We start from the raw sequence: 15,476 nt of genomic DNA, 5'->3' as shown, positions 1-15,476 counted from the left end.
AATTACTCCACTGGTTTATATGGAGCAAACGGGAGCAGCTACCTTAGCCTCCGCAAGGGAAAGGAAGAATTATCACGTAAACTACCAGCTCATGAAATAACAGAGCGAGCAAAAGGGCTCCTTTCCTCAACGGGATGAAGCCGCTGCCAGACCCACCGACACTCCCCAGCTACGGGGCCGGTTCATCCGCTGACGGCATCAGTTCCAGCCGATCCCCACAGAAGAGACCCTCAGCCGAAAGGTGCCGAGCCCCGATGCACAGGCAGAAGGTGAAAAGGAGATGACAATGTTGGAAAAGACAGCCCAAGAAATCACGAAGAGCGAGATGATCACGGGCGCAGCAAGCGCTGGAAAGGGGTGGCGAGCCAAGCCAGGACTGCAAAGCCAGCTCCAGATCTGGAAAGCGCTACTTCTGCTTTTCGAATGGTCTGATGTGCTTCGGAAGCTGCTCCCTCCAGAGAGGTCTCCCATCTCGGTTTGCAAAATTTGAAGTGAGTTATTTTGTCCCTGTTTAAGACTGATTAACAAGAATTTTAATTTTTTCTTATTGGAAACAAGAGGTTTTTACAGTAATAACACTTATTTTACGTTTCAGCGGAAGTCAAATTTCTGCAAGAGATGGAAGTTATCCCGCAAGGCAGGATCTTTATTTCAAAGGCTATTCTGCAACCATTCTCTACATAAATCTCATTCTTGGAATTAGGCTATTTGGTTTGGGGGAGTATAGTGCGGTTTCTTTTTATTTTTGGGGGGTTTTCTCCCCCCTCCAATTTAGTATAGCCTGCAGCCAAAATCCAGACAGCACACTGCAGATCATCACTGGTGGGAGAGTTTTACCCTGGGGGGCTGGCAGACCGGCTTTGCCTCCATCTCTTAGCCTGCTCCGTTAAACGCTCCTCCGCACCAGGACAGCGAACACCTGGGTGAAGCGCAAGCTTGAAGATCTCAACCCTGAGCACCGCGTCTCACAGCACGGACTTTTCTCAGTTTCTTGCATTACAGGACGGACACAAGCAGAGACCTTGAGGTCTGCTGCGAAAGCACGGTTCAGAACTAACTGCTTGAGTCAGGGATGGAGTTTACAGCAGCCCGCTATAAAATGGTGAAAGGACGATTCCCTTGCAGCAGGGCGACCGCTTAATGGGGAATTTTATAAGGGGTCAACAGACAGCCGATGCAGAGGCTATGCACAGCTGCCAGCTGTGGGTCTTGCCAGCATGTTCTTTTTTTTACCTTGAAGTTGAAATTACATCAAGACAGTAGAAGAGGAGATCGAGAATTACAAATCATTGTCTGGTCTTCATATCAGAAGATGCTCCAGTGAGTGACTTTGATAAATCAATGACAATCATTTGCTGGACTTCTAAACTGCGAGGGCAAGCCAGCCAGTGCTTCTACAGCACACTATTTCTGTCGTTATTGCAAGAGAGATGAGTTATCAAAACCAAGAATTAAGTCCCTAGAAAAGATCTGAAAAAACCCCCAAACACTTAACCTCTTTCTCCCAGCCACTGGAAACAGTTCAATTCCCTTAGTCAGAACAAAGTCTTTGTTAAAATTAATGAAAGAACAGGTGAAGTCTAAATACAGAAGGAGTATGCAGCCGAAAAATATTTTTGTCCACGAAGCTATCAATATAAATGGTTTATTTGCTCACAATCCAGACAGAGAAAACAAATACTCCTCCTGCACAGCAATTAGAGACTGCTCCACTACAAAGCACACAGCTGATAGGGGATTTTAAAGCAATTTAAAAAAAAAACAAAATAAAATATATATATACACAGGCACACATACACAAACAAAGCTACACTGCCAGACAAGAAAGATTTGACTTCTCAGTAATCACAGATTAAGCAAATTACATTTCAGGAAAGAATCAAGAATTAACAGCTGCAGTGTAAGCAGGCAATCACTAAAAGAAAACCTTTTAGCTGCCAAAACCCAAAGTCTTTCTAAATACAGGGCAATAAACTTGCAGTGTTAAGGGTTCAGTGCTCTCGCTGGCAAATGTTTCCCTTGCTTTTCTGTACCCAGCATTTGGTTTAAAAATAAAACTCCTGAAAGCCACTACAACTAGATAAACACACCGATCAATTCTCCGCACAGCTTCTCTTCCTCCAAGTTTCGCAGTCAGTGACCAAGTTCTAACCGACCGGAATGGTCTGCAAGTACCGCAGGTTTCAGCAAAATACAAATCACACCTTCAGCACAGCAAATCTCTTCCCACTGCCTTGCACCAAGAATCGTCGCCCCTAAACCTCTGCTACCATTGCAAAAATTACGGGGGACACACGAGCCCGGGGGAGCAGCTGGAGCTGGCTACACTCACAAACAAAACACACCAGGAATTCCAAGGAGGAGGAAAAAAAAAAAAAAAAAAAAAAAAATCAGGCATTACCTTGTAGAGAGATGGGAACTTTAGCCAGAACTGCATTTGGGACATTTTAAAACAGCATTCAGTTTGCTGTCGGCAGAGCAGGATGCGGGTGAAGCAGTAAGGTGAGATTTTTCAGTACATAATGGAGAAAGGTCTTCATTCATGACCGCGACAGCAGCAACAGCCGGGAAGAGAGCTCATCAAGGGTTTTTAAAAATTAACATGCAGAAGAACAGAGTGAAAATGGAGGAAAAAAGGACAGCCATACAGTGCGTCTGTCCTAAGCCTGTGGAAATTTGCATATAGTGTTTAGTCATGAAGGAGAGTGCTCTTACTTCCTCTAAGTACGAGGGCTGACTTTCAGGAAATGATGCCTGCTTGGTAAGTCAGTGAAATTACTGGCAATGCGATGAGAATTACTGTATGTGGTGTAATTCAACCACAGATACACTGTAAACAAAGCTGCGCTCCGCGGCGGAGCAGCCAGACGCGGAGCAGGAGAGGTCCGGGCAGGAGCCCAGCTCCCCTTGGCTCCTGCGTTTCCCCCACGGCAGCCCCTGCTTTGGGGCTGGGGGTTCCTGGCCCCCTGATTTCTGGGGTTCAAATGAAGTAATCAAACTGAAAAAGATTACGAAAAGCATTCACAAGTTGGTGGTTTTTCCTCCCCAAGAGCCACGTGCTTTCTTTTGTCTTCGGTATCTGCTCCACCCCAAATATTGCAATTAGAAAATAAAAAGGAGTAGCCATTTTCTTAAGTTAGTTTTTTCCAGATCATTGTTATTTCTCAGTGTCCAGAAACATTGCCTTCTTTTTCCAAGGCCTTCCCTCTTAACAGTTTTGGTAACAGAAACAGGCAAGATTTCTGATGGGGAAAGGAAAAAGGCACAAAAAAAGGGACATCTGAAAGGGATCTGGTCATCGTAAGCATGAGGGAAGCCTGCACCAACACAGCCCGAGCCTGAAGGAGAAGTGAATTTGCCAGAGCACCCATTACCCTGCAGAAAAACCATGACAACTCTTCTGTTTGCTTTGGGTGCAAGAGGTTCCTGTTTGCTTCTCCTTAGCACAGCCGGCGGCAGCAGCGGCGCCGGGCTCTGGCCGCGGGTTTAATTCCCCCCAGCTCCCGCAGGCTCGGCTGCTCCGGCTCAGACCTGGGCTGGACACCGCACCGCTCCACGTCCGGGAGCGCGGTTTCGGCAAGACTCGCTGCTGAACGCTCTGGGGCAGTCGTGCTGCCAGAGGAGGGCAGGGAGAGGGACTCAACCCAGCCAGCAAACCCAGCAGCGCAGATGCACGTGCTAAGGATGGGGAGAGGAGCGCTGGCTGCAAATCTCTCCGTTCCTGCTCCGAGTCTTTCCACGCAACGATGGCAGGGCTTCAAGCAAAACGCAGCTCGTCGCTGCTCTGCATTAGAGCCGGCACTCGGTGCCTGCTGTCGCTGCTGATGCAAGTGCTCCTGGGGCCTCGTGCTGAGAACCGCTGGAAAATCCCATGTTGCAAGGCACTTCTCAAAAACCAAGACTTTCGAGCAAAAGAAGACAGCAAAGCCCCTACCGGGTCTGGCAAGAGATGAGAGCAGAAAATGAGGGGCTCTCCAGCCTGAGAATCAGGGGAGACAATTTGGAGGGGGGTAGTTTTTCGTCACAACATCAGCTGAGGAGGGAGGACCAGCTCCCGTAAGGAAGAGGCGCTGGGGTGCCGCGGCTGGAAACCCCTGCACAGAACAAAAACCTGCACCAGGGCTCATTTCCAAGGGCAGCTGGGTGCACGGCCCAACCTGCAGCACAGCAGTTCCACAGGGATTCACACGTTCGCAGCCCTTAGTAACGAGGATCCACGTTCCACCATGCAGAACACCTAGTCCAGCAGAGTTTTTTCAATAAGCAAACGGAAAAGAAAAATGCCTTTCCCCAGGCACTCGGGCTGCAGCCAGGGACGCTGGTGCCGCAGAAGGCGAGGGAAGGGCAGCCCCAGCAAGCCCTCACCCGGGGAGGAGCTGGAACATCGCTGCTGGGTTCTTCCTGTCACCAGAGCACCTCTCACCTCCCGGTGAAGGCTGCGAGCAGCAGCTACTCCACTGCTGCTACAGAAGAGGCGTTCTGCAGGAACTGTGGTGAAAGTGAAGCATTCGGCTTCTGTGGGCAGCTGGTTTGGGGTGCAGAAAGGCAGCAGGTTTTCACTCCTGCTTTTATCTGAATTGTACAGTATTTAATTAGCTGGTAGTGCCCTGGAGCCTGGGATAGGTGCTTTAATCACACGTTTGAAGCGAAGAGACCAAATACATTTTTGAAATGTCTTAATTAGTAACTTGCTGGTGACTGCCTTGCTGTGTGACCTTGATTAAATTGCCAACTCTTGCCTAAGCCTACCAAGGGCTTCCTATTTATGCAACCTTTAAAAAGCAGGTGGTTTATTTCCTCTTCCTTTTCTGTTAGTGGACAAACGGGGCAAAACGTAGGCAACAAAACTGGACCGCCAAAAGGAAGCAAGACGTATGACATTGTTACAGATAATCAGGACTGTTAAATTGATTTTGCAAGACCACAGTAATATAATCACAGCAGATAAGATAACCCACTGAGAAACTGCCACCTGGAATTTTAACAACCTGTCCTAGGGGAGGAGGCATGCCACAGCATTTCTGCGCTCCACAATTAATTCGCGAACACGCACGCTGACAGACAGCGACAGGAAAGCAGAATTGTTCCAGCACTCACATTAATTTGACTTATCGTCTTCCAGCAAAATCTGAAGTGTACAACCCAGCTAGTTACTTTGTTGGGTAACCTTCACAGCATCCTCTACCACCTCCTAACAACTGACCTACAAGAGAGCTTCCTGAACACTCTGATGGTTTCTTGAAAGCATGTGCTGAACTTCTAGGAAAGCACAGATAGAAATCACTACAGACTAACAGACCTGGCAGCTCACCACCCTCACGCAACCAAAGAGCTTGGGACTAACATTTCCTGAGATACTTCGCTGCTGAAAGACGGGGTTTTCAGACGCGTCCAAGGACACTCCAGGCTCAGCTTCCTGACCCGGTGATGGCAAAAAGCCATCAGGCCCCTGAATGTCTCCGCAAGCCAAGCTGCTGGGTACCCATCCCATGCAAACAGGGCAGGGATACCCGAGCAAGACCAGGATGTATCACCACATCCCCACAATGTGGAAATCTTGGAAAAGTAAGTCTAAGAGTAACAAAGGGTGGAAGAGTACTGAATGTGTGGACACTGCGGTTTGTCCTAACAGGGTTGGGATGAGAGATGGGAGAGTATGTGTTGTACAGACAGTGCCTTGCTTTTCCCGTTCCCGTGACACAACTGCTGTCACCTAGCTGGGTGCAAGGCTTTGCTTTGCATTTTGGCTCTTCCCAGAACCACGAGCCATCCCTGTCCCGTACAGGGCAGCCTCTGCTCTAGTTTCAAAAGCGAGCGAGAGGAAGCAAGGTGCGTGGTGAGGGACTGCACTGAGAGGCTCTGACAAGCTGAGACCACAAATGGTTTATTTTTAAAACAGACACTAAGAAGAAGGATAATGAAGCAGCTGGTAGGTATAACTTACAATAAGCTGAAATGCAGGGTGTGTGAGGAGGGCCGTCAAACCAGCACACCCTGCCAGGACATGGCTCCCTTGAGGACTGGAAATCTGGAAGGCAACTGCTGCTTGTTCAGGAACAGGGAGAGGACCAGGAGACAGCCTGCCACCGAGCAAGTGCAGAGGGGAACTCCCAGGCTGGTGTTCCTCCTTAAAATAAGGAGAAACCAGGAAAACTTGAAAAAGCCCTCAAGAGAGTAAACTCTTGCAGGTGATCCTGAAAGCTGGAGGAAACCAGCGCACAGCAGCAGGCAGCGAGATGCTGCGACTCTGGGAATAACAAACATATGAGGGAAAGAAAAACACCTGAAGAAGGCGTTCGTTTTGGAGGCAGTATTTCTCGTGGTGACTGCTGCGGTAGGACCACTGGTGCTTTGCGCGCACTACGGATCAGGATATGCAGTGACCGCCAGCAGAACTGGAGATGGGGAAACTCACTCGATCAGACTGACTCAGACTGACGCTGCTTTGAATTAAAGCATCTATTTTAAAACATTTCCCAGTGGTCTGCTATTAAATTATATTACCAGCATTTTTAAGAGCACTCTGTGTTTCAGATCAGTGCTTTTCCCGCTTTTGTCAACTTTATGAAGGGAGGAGGCAGAGAACAGTCTTGCCAAGAATTTCAGAAGGCAGTTCTCCATCACCTCTTGTGCTTTTTCTCATGCCCAGAGATGGGTATCACTGTTTGAAGGTAGCAATACAGATGAAAACTAACAACTCTGGAACAGGGAAGATGCCAGAGCCCTCCAGGCCCTTGTACCCCGTCCCGAGGGCCACGGGCATCCCAGCCAGCTCCTGCAATCCACAGCCAAGCACAACTGACAACAAATTATGCCTCAATAGCAGAACCACTCTCATTTAACCACAGGGATCTCCACCTGAGGTAGTCCCAAGAGCTCCTCTTATACATGGAAGGGAAAGATTTACTCCTAAAGCACAGCTCATCCAACCAAAAGGAGACGTTGCTGTAGAGCAGTCAGCTGCATCCCCTTCAGTCAGATGTGTCCCCTTCTCCTCAGTAACCAGCTCAGGGTGGATGGCTAAATCAGACGGTCAGAACAAACCAAGCACTCGGTCGGTGAAACCTGTGCTGGTGTCCAAGCCCTGCAGTTCAGGAAAGGGCTGCAGCACCCACGCTCACCTGCCTGGTCTGGCCCTTCGCTGCGAACCCAGCGCAGACACTGACCAGCCACTGGTGTGCCCGGCTCCAGCATAGCTCACCTTCACACAGCTCGCAACCAAGGCAGCCAAACCCTTTACAGGTGCCGACAGCCCCGGCTGATGCCACTGTCTCCTCGTATACCGACGGCAATCATTGAATCTGAGAATATCTCAAGTTGTAAAAGGATTTGTACAAGGATCATGGAGTCCAACTCCCTGCTCCTTGCAGGACCACCTAACGCTAAACCAGTACTTGCTCAGCTCCAGGTCAGGAGCCCCAGTGGGTGCGTGGCTGCGGTATCTAGCGGACCATCTCAAGCACGGTATCGGATGTATCATCACCCAGGCACCCCACACGCAGTGAGCCACGGCGAGCCAGGAGCCCACACCGAGAGCAGGGCAGTGGCAGACACACAAATACCATGCCGGCAGCCGTCCTGCCGGAGAGCACACACCATCACAAACAATTTCACTGTACTTACTCTAACTAGGTTAGATGAGCTGTTATAATCACAGCCTTCATTTTTCTAAACCGAGGCCTGAAGTAAGTGTCAGGCATCTCACTGAAAGTGTTTTTAAAGTGTAATTAAGTCAGCCAAAATCCCAGCCTTGGAGTGCAAAAACAAAGACATGAGCATGTAAAGTAACTTGTTCGTAAAATGCTTCAAAGGCACCAGAGCCAGTTAATTGTCTTCAAATTGATTTTAATATCTGTATTCCCTGTAGACATAACTCCAGGACAGCAACAGGAAGTTCCAGAACGTTTCTTATTCCAGGAAAATCTTCATTTCAGTCAGAACCAAGTCCTTCATATAATTTAATAACTGTTACATTGATTTCTCTTAAATCACCACAGCTCTGTGCACTGAAGCACTTTTAAAAATTAATACTTTTTTTTAAGAGTAGGTTAATTTCTCCCCCTCCTTTAACAAGAAAGATTAATAGGAGATTGCAAGGGGCTGGGAGTGAGAAGAGGGCTGGTTTATGATTAACAAGTGTGGTCAAGAGCCCCCATACACCACAGGCAGATCAAACAAAGCTGTAACTGCATCTTTACAGCGTTACTGCAAATGACTCTGCCCAAGAGCAGCCCGTTCCTCCCTGCCCCCACAAGCTAAATCAATCTGGGCTGACCTCCTTCCTCCAGTCCGACACAACTCAAATTTCAGAAGGGGTACCCAAGTTTCTTGGCAAAGCATTTATTTGCAGAGCTGCTTCAGCTGAGGAGAAAAGGAAAGGGATTCTGCAGAGCCCCCTCACACACCCGCTGCATCCACACTTCCATGCTGAACTGCTCATTCTCACTGCAAAAAGATCGGGTTTATTCGTCAGTGCAACTCATGGCAAACGAAGTCAGCAGAGCAGAGAACCAGAGTCCTCCTCTGGAAAGCCACAAGAAGCAAGTCAAATGAAGTTAAGCAAAGGGAAACACAGTTTGACTATCAGAAACAGTCAGGATCATTTTAGACAACAAAAGGCTCAGAGGAAATGGGCAGAGTCGTGTGCTTTGAGTCATTTTGAACAGCACAGAACAGTGAAGTTTAGAGAAAAATCTGTGGTGGCTAAGAGCAGCAAGTATTTACACGACAGGCATGCCTTTCTAGAACAGGCTGCTCTGCTTTTATGACAAGGCTCTGGGGACAGACTACAGCTCAACACACACACCTGCGGAGGGACAGCAGATGCCCGAGTACAAGTTAAAACCTCCTGGATTTAGTGTTTTGTTGTGGCAATTGACAGCTTTTCCCATCAGTCACAGCAAGATAGCATTGATATGATAAAAATGCCTTTGCAGCAGAATTACTGCACACAAGCACTGGATTCCAACTCACCAGCACTTGAGACTTGAGGAATAAAGAGCAGAAAGTGAAGGAAGCAATGGAAACCAAAACCTGCTTCTCCACAGGACTTTGATTTTTAAGGCCAAGTGTGCAGTCAGTAGATTTTTTCCATAAGGAGATGACACCACAGGGTCGGGGCAAGACTTTGGCTTAGACAGCAGTTCCCAAGATCAAGAAATGCTATCAGACCCCAATATGGCCTCACATAACCAGTTTCTAAACCTCAGTTTAAGTCACTTGTTTATATAAAGAATGCCAATAGACCGGCAAGGATGAATCACCCAAGAGCAAGCCAAAAAACAAAAATATTGTGGAGGAAACAAGTTCAAGTTCACATTAGGCTGTTCTGACCATGCAAATGAAGCACCTTTTGCAAAACGCAGAAGGCGTTCAGCGAGGCTGCTGCAATACACACAGAAAGCGCTCTTCACCAGACCAAGCAGCAGCGATGAATGATTCAACTAAAAAGAAATTCCCAGAGCAATTAAGAAATGTGGCAACTCCCATTCAAGGCATCCTCAGGCCAGCAAAGACTTTACACTCCGCAAGACCAGCTGAGGACCTCCGAAATAAGGTACGGGGAGAAGACGGGGGGAGCAGATGCCGGTGCTGGAGGAAAACGCGTCAGCGTTCCCCTGAGTCCCCCCAAACCCTAGGGCACATGAACAATCCTCCAGTCACTGCCACCAGCAGAAAGTGTTTACTACACAAATACCTCAGAATCATTATTCATTTGCTCTTTAGACCTTTTAAATCCATTTTCAGTATTCCTGGAAAACTTTTTAAGGAGACAAACTGCCTATAGGCTACGCAGTCCAAGGCCAGGCTGGAGTCCCGCTGCAGCCCAGCATGGCTGCAGGTGCATTTTGGGGAGGTGATGTTCACCAGATCACACACAGGGACCGCGATCCTTCACTCCAGATCAGAGATGACACTTCCATCTCCTTCCTCTGCCGCCCAGTCAAGCACTGGCAGGCTGCGGAGACACACAAAGGGCTGTCACCCAAGGAGACAGCAAGCTCTCCTGTGCCAGTCAGCTGTCATAGACAGGATTTGGAATCTGAGCAAAGAGAAGCGAACAGTCTGTATTCATGTGAAGGCAGCACAGGTTCTCACACAAGCACGCAGTCTTCGTTGTCTGCCCAGCAACCACAGATTTAATCAAGAATCTCTTACCAAAGCATGCAGCAAACTCCTCATGTTCTCTTTGGTTTCACCCCTCTGTTTGGTTTGGTGGTAACAGCACAAAGTGTAACGGGACTTGCCATTCCTACCGCCGCACCAGGCGAGTATGGAAAAGATAGGTACTTTCCTATACAGTCACCTGGAAAGACGTAACCGAGCTGCTCCCACACCTTCGGAATGGCATGTTTCAGCTTTCCAGGCAGATTGTTAATATTCAACAGTTTGGCATCTGGGACAGCAAGAAATCAGTAAAGTGGAAAATATTGCTGAAGCAAGGAATGGAAAAGCTCCAGGACAGTCCTGGATGACTCCAGACTGATGCCACTGCTTCCAGTTACGTGCCTGCTGCTCTACCAGATCCAGCCTCTAATTCTGGCTCCTGTGAAAAAATCATCAGCTTTTCTTTGGAAGAGCAATACGGCTCAGAAAGCCCAAGGTTTTATCAATGGATTTCCACATTACATTCTAATATGTGAGAGCACTAGGAGCAAACCATGTAGAAAGCTCAAAAGCCAACAGCCGAGTGTTCAGAAAGGCTGATCTGGCTCCGTACTTCAGCAGAACAAGCTGTTTGAGCTGGAGGATGACCAAAGATTGAAATGCCTCTTCAAGAGACAGTAGAGCACAACACTGGTGTTATTTCACATTAATGGGCACTGTCACACCAGACACCTGGTGAGCATTCACGCCCGTCTGCCCTGTGACAGCCCTACACAGACACCGTCCCTCTGAAGTACGGACTCAATCAGATCAGTTTCAGATTGGAAAACGAAGTCCCATCAAAGGTCTTACTCAGTCTTTTTCAGTTTCAGAGCACAGGTGATGACACATCACTGCCTTGGGTTATCTGTGGGAATCTGCAGAAAGCCCCAAGCAGTACCACTCAGTGCAAAGGCTCACGGACAACCACCGAACAGGACAGAAAAGCGCCCATAAAAATGCTCTGTTCCTCATGGGAACGTACACGGCACTACCTGCTACTACGTGGTACAATACCCAAGGAAAAGAACTGGCTTGGCTGTGTTATGTTCAGAGAAGGACACTTTATTGTTTCCGTACTTGAAGCAGAACACTTGCAAGCACATTGTAATAGGTGCGGTCTCGCAACAGTTGGTTTGGAAAGAAAGAGCCCAAGCAAAAGCGTAACTGCCTAACAATCACCTCACTCCTATCCATCACTTTCTCTCCAAAAGGATGAGCATGACAAGAATTATTTCTTGTTCTGGAAATCATCTGAGGTCATTTATGCCTGGTTTGTCTCGAAGCCCTCCTGCTCTTTTATCACCTAGCCGACACAAAGCAGCCTCTCCTTTTCACAAAGAATCTCCAAAAATCTGCTCTTCCAAGCTGGCTGAGATCAATTTCCGTGATGCAGCAGTGGAAGGAAGCTGATCGACCACTTGGATACTAGAAAATATGTAAGTTAAAGAAATAATTAAGCCCTTTTCCCGTTAAACCCATCAGCCAAACTACACCAGACCTGCAACCTGAGACCTATGGAGAGGACCTCCCTCCCTCTTCCCATCGCAGCCTGTTAAATGGCTTCCACAAGTTGATGAGATCACATTTCTGTCTCATTTGTCCTGCAATTAATTCTGCAGGAGGCAAAGATCAATGCTATTACGATTCATTTACTTATCTGCTTTTATCCAGTTGGAAGACTCTGGTCAACTGACTGACCAGATGCGCTGTGCCAGGCGAGTCACTAACGTGAGCCACTCCCAGTTGAATCTGGACTACCACACCAGTGGCTCACCTCAAAAGGCACAAATCTCCAGCATATGTAAATCCAAACCTGCAGAAATCAGAGCCCCAAGAAGGTCCAAAACCTCTCTTCAGCCGTACCAAGAAAATAAAAACAGAATTAGGAGGGAATTAACACAGCCCTCGCAAGAAGAGGGGAAACGCATCAATTTGCTGATGCATCAATTAATGAATCATGCAGGAAGAAGAGACAGATTATGAAGGAAGTTTCTGTTCATACCCGTGTCCTGACATTCAGCAGTTACTCAAAACAAAATACATTGAAAAGTGCACAGCACCTTCTCGGGGCCTACTGAAGTATTTCTCAGTGTGTCAAAGCATGATGTTAGCACAAAGTACACCCGTAGTGCCCCAGTTCAGCCCCGTGTCGCCCCTTTGCTCCGTCTCGCACACCCAAACAGTGCCCCTGTGCTTATACACCACACGGAGTCACAAACCTGAAGCAGGCAACTGTGATGTTCAGATTAGCTAGTTCCCACACTCAGAGGAAGCTTGGCTCTGCTGGTAAGCTTCTTTGTGGCCAGAAAAGAAACAATACTTTTAGTGAAACAAGTTTGACTTGTAGATAACATAGATGAAGGTTTTGAAGAGAGTGCATGATTTTGCACACCTTAAAGGTTCCTTTGGGACCCTCCAAGCACCCCTGAGGCTTGAAGGTCCAATCTGTCAGCAACTGATGAGCCCCCAACCAACCTGTTAATCAGGTCTCATAAGAAGACCTTGAGCATACTAAAAAAAAAAAAAAAAAAAATCAACCACTGATTTCTAATATAAGGTCCCTGCAGCATCATCTAACTGAAAAAGCTATTCTGCACATGGCTTGCAGCACTTGCCCATCCCAGAGCACTGCCACAGCCGTGCTCCTTCCTGTGTTTCTTGTCTGATGGGAGAGTTGTGCTCAAACAAGGGTTCAGGACACAGGTCAGGGGCTGGAAGTAAAGGGGTGCTCTTTAAGTCCGTCTGCTCTCCTCCTGGGCTACTTCCCACAGGGTTTTGAAGCACAGTGGGCTGTGCCCTTTCCCTGCCTGAGGCAGGACACTGGACTGCATCTGGTATCTGCATGCTCCCCAGATAACCACAACAGTGACTTACTGAGAGGGGAGAGCTATCTGAGACTAGGAGTTCATTCGGTCTGGCTATTGCCTTGACAGGTCAAAGCAGGGTAACATTCTGCAGTTTTTCTCACTGTGTATCTTCAGATGCTGGGGGAAACCCTAATGCAAAGAACATACACAGCCAGACACTGATAATATCTGTATTAACTCCTGGAAAGGATGTAGCTCATCTCCTTTATTCCAAGTCAGCTCTGTCGTATCAGCTGCTCTCCAGTCTTTACTGGCCAATCTTATCACGAGATGTTGCCAAAAACCAGTGCAACATTTCAAAAGCTCCATGGAAGGAGCTCCTTCCCACCCAGAGAGATCCCTGAGGTGAGGATGCCTCTTGGTCCCTAGAGATGCCGAAAGAACCAGAGTGACTATTCATTCCTCCCACACTTCAGCTCTGCAAAAAAGGAAACAGATCCAGTCTCAGTTTGCTAGGCACTGTGTTGATGTAATCCCTAAATATTCACTATTCAGGAATCCACCACTTGTAATCAGTGAGAAAGCATAAGCAGCATCAGTGAGTGAAGAGTGTTTCAGGAGGCAAATTATTTAACTGCCTGAAGCATGTTCAAATTCACACTTACCTATGCCCTCCTGCAAATAGGATTCTCCCATGCACTTTCAGTGTTTATGTTAATCATAACTTCAAAAGGCAGAAGCAATTTTACCACAGATGAGCTCCTACCAAGCCAACAGATAGCTTCTGAATTGCTGTTGTCAGAGAATCTATCCCAATTGCACACAATTCCTATCAGCTGCTAGACAAATTTGAGATATTGCCTGTCTCTTCCTTTCCCCTCAATAAGACAATACTCAAAAATAAAACCCATCACCATAAAGCACCACTCTCCCTCAAAGCCATTAGTAGGTATGTACTTACCTGAGGAAAATCACCATTTTTTGGTAAGAAGTCAGTGGGGTCCACAGATGCATAGTTTGTATCCAAGAAATGTGGTCTGCTGATGGAATTCATATAAAAATCGTGAGGGGAATTAAAATATTGCCTGTAAGGAAACGGGAAAAGTAGTTATTTCCTGTCAGTCCTGAGCATTTCTCAGGTTGCTTCAGACTCCATCATGAGCGATGAAGCTGCGACTATGGGATGACACATATAGGAGACCAGTATTTTAAAAAGCTATGTTTATCCAAAAGAGGTACCTAGGCAAAATAATACATCTACCAGTTATATCCTACTTCCTAAGCTCAGTACTGTAAGAGTCTGGAAAGCTGTAGTAAGAATTCAATTCTCAGCAATTTGTGTAAAATAGGAAGGATTTAATAGATAAAAATGGTCTGCGGGACTAAATATTTCAGTCCTGACAACAAAGCAAAATTAAGCCTCTGAGATGTCTCAGCGCCAAGCGTTTGACGGGTGTGATGGAACCTGACAATCACACTACATAAGGACAAGCATCCAGTTTCACGGAAATATCACACCCGAATGCTAGTTTGGGCCATAAAACTGAAACAGCCCTGCAAACTAGCACAGACAGGGAAAGAAAACAACCCCCTTGCACAGCCTTGACAGGGAGCTCTACTGCTCACAGATCTTACAGACAGATTAAAAATGGAAGGGACATGAAACAAAAAAAAAAAAGGACATGAAACCCTAGACAGAACTGTTAGCCCAGACAGGGATGAATTATGGATGTAACCAGTCATACCTAGTTACAAAGCAAGATCTCTGCTGAACTAACAAGTGAAAAAAGCAAAGGTCTTCCGACTGCGCCCTCCTGGGTAGGGCACATGCCAGCGCTTCCTCCTGCCTCCCCTCCCCCAGCACCGGCTTCCTGCGAGCAGAGAGGAGGTAAGAATTGCGAAAGAGCAGACAATTCCCTTCCTCCTTCCCAGGAGCAGCCTCTGGCCTGTATTACACGACCGACCGTCTTCTGGTTCTGCTGTTAGAGAGGCAAGCCCTTCCCTTCTCCTGCAGGAGCAAGGAATGTGCTTCGTAATCCTTCCTGTAAGGGCTGTGCACTCGCGCTGCTTGGGCAATCGCCACCCAACACGTTTGCATGCTGGAACCACTAAAACGTTTCACCAGATCTGACTGGTTTCCTCTTGCGGCAAGTTGTACGTTCTTCGTAATGCCAGGGTTACAGAACCCACAGCAACAAACTTTAACAAGGCACTGAGGGGAGGGAGAAACAGAATTTAAAAAGAAGTATTGCCCAGGAGCAGAGCTCAGGAATGACTGCACTGCCAAAGTATTATTAAGCAATTAAAATGCCATATGTGGCTAGCAGCTCATTAATACACCATGCTTAGCACTTACATATGTATTTATGTGCAAACACAGTTATCTCGCCCCGCTGAATACAGTGTTCCTGCTCTTTTTTCATCGTTACAGATAATACTCTCCAAAATGAACAGCTCCTTTCCCCTCATTTCAGTGCCCCCGCTGTTTTACCTGCTGCAGAGAAACACCCCGACAGAGAC

At 47.3% G+C, this 15,476-nt stretch overlaps 1 protein-coding gene across 6 annotated transcripts in view; it reads right to left on the bottom strand.

The window, feature by feature from the left end:
* The window catches only part of SBNO2 (strawberry notch homolog 2), a 65,425-nt gene that overhangs the window by 28,330 nt on the left and 21,619 nt on the right, over positions 1 to 15,476 (bottom strand). For 5 of the 6 annotated variants that reach the window (XM_086767211.1, XM_086767210.1, XM_086767208.1 and 2 more), the window contains exon 4: positions 13,918 to 14,041. In XM_086767211.1, the coding sequence (XP_086623337.1) occupies positions 13,918 to 14,041 (124 nt within the window). Of the gene's footprint in view, positions 1 to 2,401; positions 2,648 to 13,917; positions 14,042 to 15,476 lie in introns of those variants that run through there. The other variant, XM_086767213.1, reaches the window with a different exon arrangement.

The sequence above is a fragment of the Chlamydotis macqueenii genome, chromosome 26 (assembly GCF_036417535.1).
Source record: "Chlamydotis macqueenii isolate bChlMac1 chromosome 26, bChlMac1.mat, whole genome shotgun sequence".
Lineage (NCBI taxonomy): Eukaryota > Metazoa > Chordata > Aves > Otidiformes > Otididae > Chlamydotis > Chlamydotis macqueenii.
Note: the sequence above shows the minus strand (reverse complement) of the source record. Positions and strands in the feature narration are given on the sequence as shown.